The sequence below is a fragment of the Brassica rapa genome, unplaced genomic scaffold (assembly GCF_000309985.2).
Source record: "Brassica rapa cultivar Chiifu-401-42 unplaced genomic scaffold, CAAS_Brap_v3.01 Scaffold0622, whole genome shotgun sequence".
Taxonomy (NCBI): Eukaryota; Viridiplantae; Streptophyta; class Magnoliopsida; order Brassicales; family Brassicaceae; genus Brassica; species Brassica rapa.
In genome coordinates this window covers 93,899-100,242 of record NW_022610562.1, presented here as the reverse complement: position 1 = coordinate 100,242, position 6,344 = coordinate 93,899, and the positions used below count along the sequence as shown (strand labels likewise).

At 41.9% G+C, this 6,344-nt stretch overlaps 1 protein-coding gene and 1 non-coding gene across 2 annotated transcripts; one reads left to right on the top strand and one right to left on the bottom strand.

The window, feature by feature from the left end:
* The first annotated feature begins 582 nt into the window (after positions 1 to 582).
* On the top strand, positions 583 to 737 carry LOC117130664. Its single transcript, XR_004453976.1, has one exon. It is a non-coding gene; the product is annotated as a 5.8S ribosomal RNA (ribosomal RNA).
* Positions 738 to 2,056: 1,319 nt separating this feature from the next.
* On the bottom strand, positions 2,057 to 5,289 carry LOC117130663. The gene is made up of 2 exons (XM_033283391.1): positions 3,117 to 5,289; positions 2,057 to 3,059 (listed from the first exon to the last, which is right to left on the bottom strand). The coding sequence occupies exons 1-2, from the start codon at positions 4,801 to 4,803 to the stop codon at positions 2,164 to 2,166; spliced, it is 2,583 nt and encodes an 860-aa protein (XP_033139282.1). The 5' UTR covers positions 4,804 to 5,289; the 3' UTR covers positions 2,057 to 2,163.
* Between the last annotated feature and the right edge of the window lie 1,055 nt (positions 5,290 to 6,344).

The following is a 6,344-nucleotide window of genomic DNA, read 5'->3' as shown; positions in this document are numbered from 1 at the left end:
AATGAGTTCACACCTTGCCCAACAGGCCCGAGTAATCTTTGAAATTTCATCGTGATGGGGATAAATCATTGCAATTGTTGGTCTTCAACAAGGAATTCCTAGTAAGCGCGAGTCATCAGCTCGGGTTGACTATGTCCTTGCCCTTTGTACACACCGCCCATCGCTTCTACCGATTGAATGATCCGGTGAAGTGTTCGGATCGCGGCGACGTGGGTGGTTTGCCGTCTGCGACGTCGCTAGAAGTCCACTAAACCTTATTATTTAAAGGAAGGAGAAGTCTTAACAAGGTTTCCGTAGGTGAACCTGCGGAAGGATTATTGTCGTATCTTGGAAACAGAACGACCTGAGAATGATGAAACATCACTCTCGGTAGGCCGGTTTCTTACTGTGTCTGCCGATTCCATGGTTATGCATTCATCCATGCCCAAGACTTCAGTTTTTGTTGGATCGTACGCATAGCTTCCGGATATCACCAAACCCCGGCACAATAAGTGTCAAGGAAAATGCAACTAAACAGCATGCTTTCGCCAACCCGGAGACAGTGTTTGTTCGGAAGCAGTGCTGCAATGTAAAGTCTAGAACGATTCTCGGCAATGGATATCTCGGCTCTCGCATCGATGAAGAATGTAGCAAAATACGATACTTGGTGTGAATTGCAGAATCCCGTGAACCACGAGTCTTTGAACGCAAGTTGCACCCCAAGCCTTCTGGCCAAGGGCACGTCTGCCTGGGTGTCACAAATCGTCGTCCCTCCATCCTCTCGAGGATATGGGACGGAAGCTGATCTCCTGTGTGTTACCGCACGCGGTTGGCCAAAATCCGAGCTAAGGATGCCAGGAGCGTCTTGACATGCGGTGGTGAATTTAATTCTCGTCATATAGTCAGACGTTCCGGTCCAAAAGCTCTTGATGACCCAGGTCAGGTGGAATCACCCGCTGAGTTTAAGCATATCAATAAGCGGAGGAAAAGAAACTAACAAGGATTCCCTTAGTAACGGCGAGCGAACCGGGAAGAGCCCAGCTTGAAAATCAGACTTCTTCAACGTTTGAATTGTTGTATGGAGAAGCGTCCTCAGCGACGGACTGGGCCCAAATTCCCTGGAAAGGGGCGCCAGAGAGAGTGAGAGCTCCGTCGTGCCCGGACCCTATCGCACCACGAGGCGCTGTCTACGAGTCAGGTTGTTTGGGAATGCAGCCCCAATCAGGCGGTAAATTCCGTCCAAGGCTAAATATGGACGACAGACCGATAGCGTACAAGTACCGCGAGGTAAAGATGAAAGGGACTTTGAAAAGAGAGTCAAAGAGTGCTTGAAATTGTTGGGAGGGAAGCGGATGGGGGCCGGCGATTCGTAACGTTCAGATGCGGAATGTAGCAATCCGGTCCGCCGATCACTTCGGGCCGTGGACCGACGCGGATTAAGGTGGTGACCTAAGCCCGGGATTTTGTTACGTTCGCAGAGACGTCGCTGTCTTAATCGTGGTCTGCAGCACGCGACTCACGGCGTGCCTTGGCATCTGCGTGTTCAGGGCGTCGGCCTGTGGGCTCCACATTCGACCCATCTTGAAACACGGACCAAGGACTCTGACATGTGTGAGAGTCAACGGGTGAGTAAACCCGTAAGGTGCAATGTTGTAGGCACAGGGGGGGGGGTAACCCACGAATTGATAAAAATGGTGGAACCAAGGTTTAAACCTGAAAACAAAGAGAACCGATTTTTATGAGTTTAGAGTTTTTATGATTCAAACAGAAACAAATATGAAAACAAATATGATGATGATGATAATGATAATGAAACAAGATAAATAAACAAAGGATAGGATGGAATCAAGCTGCTGGATGTGTATCACTCTCAGCTTGATTAGAAGATGAACTGAAGTGGATTTGCGGAGGAAGGTTTGATTGAATCTCTCAATCTGATGGAATGATGGATCGAAGTGATTGACTCTCTCAATCTGTGTACTGAGCTTGTTTGATTTGCACAAACAAACTAGACTCACGAAATCAATAAGACAACAAAGAATCTCTCTTTGAATCCTAAAGACCGATATTTTATACAAAGAACAACTTTGATAAAACTGAATAAACTTTTTATTAACTTGGTGATTAAAGGTGCTCTTTACAATGGACGTCTAGGAGCTTATATAAGGCTCAGAGACAAAGGTCCTAACGTTCTAAAACAAATAGAAAAGGAAACAAATCAAGAAAAGTAACAAAATCGGAAACTAGCCGTTGGAGCCTTTTATGGGATTTTGGCTCCAAGTGAGAAACTTGATTCTTCTTGAACCTGGACGGTTTTAATGGATAAGAGAGCTTCCTTGGGACCTTCCTGGGTGCTGGATAGGTTCTGATCTCGTGTCTGATTTGAAGAGAAAAGAGCTGTTGGACATTAATGTCGGTTTGCTCCAAATATGGCAAGTTTGAGTAAATGAGGATCCTCCTGATCCAGTGGTTGCTGGTGCATGGTATGAACTTGCAGAACTCCTCTTGGACTCCTAGAATATCTTCTGATTGGTTGAAATGATCTCCTGGTCGCCAATGTCTGGTTTGAAGCTGGTTAAACCGGTTAGCTTCCAATTGAGGCAAGTGTAGAACTGGTTTGACCGGTTTTGGAGATTGGATCATAACTTCATAATTCCGTGGCCATTTCTCCTGATATTGGGCTTTATGGAAAGCTGAGAGACTCCTCTTGACTCCAATGATGGGATTTGCTTCAGGCCGCTCCTTCCTTGGGCTGGAATCTCCTTCTAAAGTCGGGTACTCGCAGATGGACGGGCTGGGAAACTTCTGAGTTGTAAAATTCATAACTTCTTGCTCCGTGAATATTTTGGCTCGATTCCAATTGGGCTGGACTCCTTCTTGAGTATAAAATCCAATAAAATTGGTTTCATGTTGAAAGTCCTTCTGGTTGTAGAGATATACGCCTTGGACTGAACCTCGGTCGCTGGTACCTCCTAGATGGCCGGTTTGGACGGTTTGGTGAGACTCTGGTTGAACCATGGATTTCGTGACCACAACATCCCCTCCCTCTTGACAAGGTTTCGACCTCGAAACTATATAACCTGCATCAAGATAGAGCAAGTCAGATTTCATTCTCTTTTGAGAGTTTAGAACCTTACCTTGGTATAATTTCGGTTTGGTGATGCATGGTGCATCTGGTGGCTCTTCTTTGAGAAGATGTGAAAGGATCACGCCTCTGCTATGGTCATGGCCATTACATCTCTTCTGGAGTGGATGGTCCTTTAAAGTTTGGGTGGCCACGTTTCTGATCTTCCTTGGAGTTGATTCTCCTAGCAACATAAGATTATCCGGTGGGATTTCTTTGAAGCTTTCTTCTTGGCAACCTGAAATAATCTCAACACTCTGGACAAAAAGCAAGTGCATTATATCTGTCATGGAAATATTAAGAACATGCTGATCTAAAATGAATCTTACCATAGGTTTTGGAACTTGAACAATAGATTGTTCAGATTTCGGTTTCCACTTGGGAGTGAATTCATGGCTGAGCTTATGGTCTGGTTCTTTCTTTGGGACTTCAATAAGCTTATAGCTTTCATTTATTCTCCCTGCACCAAGAACACACACGTCAGTACTAGTATCCAAAGTTGGTGTTAGACACTTACCTTGGTGGGATACTTTTAGGATCGGTTTTGCTTCTTTAAACAACATGGACTGCATTGTGTCTTGAACCATCTTATGGTCCATCACAGGTGTGGCGCCTGGTGGCTCCTCTCCTTTGAATTCATGCTCCTTAGTTCCTGTTACATCACCCTTTGACAAAGACAAGTGCATCATACAAGAATTTTGAGCTAATAAATCAGATTGAATAAAACTATCACTCTTCATAGATAAATCAGTTTTCTTTTCTAGTGATGCTTCTATCAATGCTTGTTTACTTGGACAAACTACAGCAAAGTGTCCTCTTTTATGACATCTATAACATGTCTGATCTTTTAAATTTTCAGAGTTAGAAGACTTACCTAGGCTTGTTGGCTCTTCTTTATTTGTATTTAAAATCTCCTTGTCTCTTGGACTTAAATCATGGACAACTTTTGATCTCAACAAGGATGTTGAGTTCGTCTCTTTCTGGACCTCAGGACCTGTCTTAACATTCTTGGACAAAGACAAGTGACTCATACAAGTGGTAGATGATTCATTAACTGATTTATCAAGTATAGGACTTACCTTAGCCTTTACTTGGACAATAACAGGTTCTGGCTTTTCTTTGGAAACATGAGTTAGATACCTCCTTGGGTATATCTTTCGGATCTTAGAACTTGTGAGTTCTGGTGAAAATTCATCCCTCATGACTTCCTTAAGATCTCTCCACGTTTTGATAGCTGGCTCCTTGTAAAACCATCTATCATCTTCTTCTTGTACCCACCATTTAAAGGCATTACCTCTTAGTTGATCAATGGCATAAGATAGTCTCTCTTCTTTCAGAATGTTGTTGTAGTGAAACCATTCATCAAGGTTCCTCTCCCAAAATAGGTAGCTTCTTCCTCCTGAAAATGTAAAGAGTTCAATTTTATCAGCACAAGATTTATGATCAAACCGAGAATTAGCAACATGATGAGTATGGGTTTGAGAAGTTGGATGTTGATTGATCCTTGAAGGATCTGGTGGCTTGGGCTCGACATAGACAGCCTCTGGAGCATCTCCAAATCTCCTTTCTCCTGGGTGTGGACTTTGGCCTTGTGCCTTCTTTCTTTTCCTCAGCTGTGCAATCAGATCAACCTCTTGCAAAGCTGTCAAATGTTGGTTCTGTTTGGCCATCTGACATTGGCCGTGTGTTTCTCCTACCATGGCTTCCTGAAAACACTCTCAAAGATCAAGTGAAGAAATGGGAAGGTCTGGTCGAACCAAAATAAATCAAGTGCACAATGCAATTTAAACTAAACCGAGAAAATATGCAATTATGAACCGAAATGAAATAAAGTATGCAAAAATTATTTTTCTTTTGGTTTTCTCAATGCAAACACGAAATGGATCAACTAATATGATATGAAACAATAACTAGGATGATTTCTTTTGGGCTTTTAAATTTATGGATGCAAATGAAAAGAAATCAAATTCAAAACAGCACTTTTTATGAGATTTTCTTTTATGGAAACTAATGAATGCAAACACTTTTCTTTTGGGATTTTCGATTTTAAATGAATCAAACAAAACTTTTTCTTTTCTTTTTCGTGGCACTTAGCAGGATGAACAGAAAGAACACAAAACAAATGCAGAAACAAAACTTGAAACAAAGAAACAGTTTTTATGGATTTTCGGTTTATGATGAAAAACAAATGCAAACAAATATGAATGATGCAAGGATAGAGTGACCTGATTCAGGAGCTTGAGCTCTGATACCAAAATGTTGTAGGCACAGGGGTGGTAACCCACGAATTGATAAAAATGGTGGAACCAAGGTTTAAACCTGAAAACAAAGAGAACCGATTTTTATGAGTTTAGAGTTTTTATGATTCAAACAGAAACAAATATGAAAACAAATATGATTATGATGATAATGATAATGAAACAAGATAAATAAACAAAGGATAGGATGGAATCAAGCTGCTGGATGTGTATCACTCTCAGCTTGATTAGAAGATGAACTGAAGTGGATTTGCGGAGGAAGGTTTGATTGAATCTCTCAATCTGATGGAATGATGGATCGAAGTGATTGACTCTCTCAATCTGTGTACTGAGCTTGTTTGATTTGCACAAACAAACTAGACTCACGAAATCAATAAGACAACAAAGAATCTCTCTTTGAATCCTAAAGACCGATATTTTATACAAAGAACAACTTTGATAAAACTGAATAAACTTTTTATTAACTTGGTGATTAAAGGTGCTCTTTACAATGGACGTCTAGGAGCTTATATAAGGCTCAGAGACAAAGGTCCTAACGTTCTAAAACAAATAGAAAAGGAAACAAATCAAGAAAAGTAACAAAATCGGAAACTAGCCGTTGGAGCCTTTTATGGGATTTTGGCTCCAAGTGAGAAACTTGATTCTTCTTGAACCTGGACGGTTTTAATGGATAAGAGAGCTTCCTTGGGACCTTCCTGGGTGCTGGATAGGTTCTGATCTCGTGTCTGATTTGAAGAGAAAAGAGCTGTTGGACATTAATGTCGGTTTGCTCCAAATATGGCAAGTTTGAGTAAATGAGGATCCTCCTGATCCAGTGGTTGCTGGTGCATGGTATGAACTTGCAGAACTCCTCTTGGACTCCTAGAATATCTTCTGATTGGTTGAAATGATCTCCTGGTCGCCAATGTCTGGTTTGAAGCTGGTTAAACCGGTTAGCTTCCAATTGAGGCAAGTGTAGAACTGGTTTGACCGGTTTTGGAGAT

What these genes read in the sequence shown, in the direction of transcription:
- LOC117130663 (XM_033283391.1), bottom strand. Translation starts at nt 4,803, where the DNA reads ATGGTAGGAGAAACACACGGCCAATGTCAGATGGCCAAACAGAACCAA. An exon ending in CAAACCGAAATTATACCAAG is followed by an intron (nt 3,060 to 3,116) that starts GTAAGGTTCTAA and finishes ATCTTGATGCAG; the next exon opens with GTTATATAGTTTCGAGGTCG.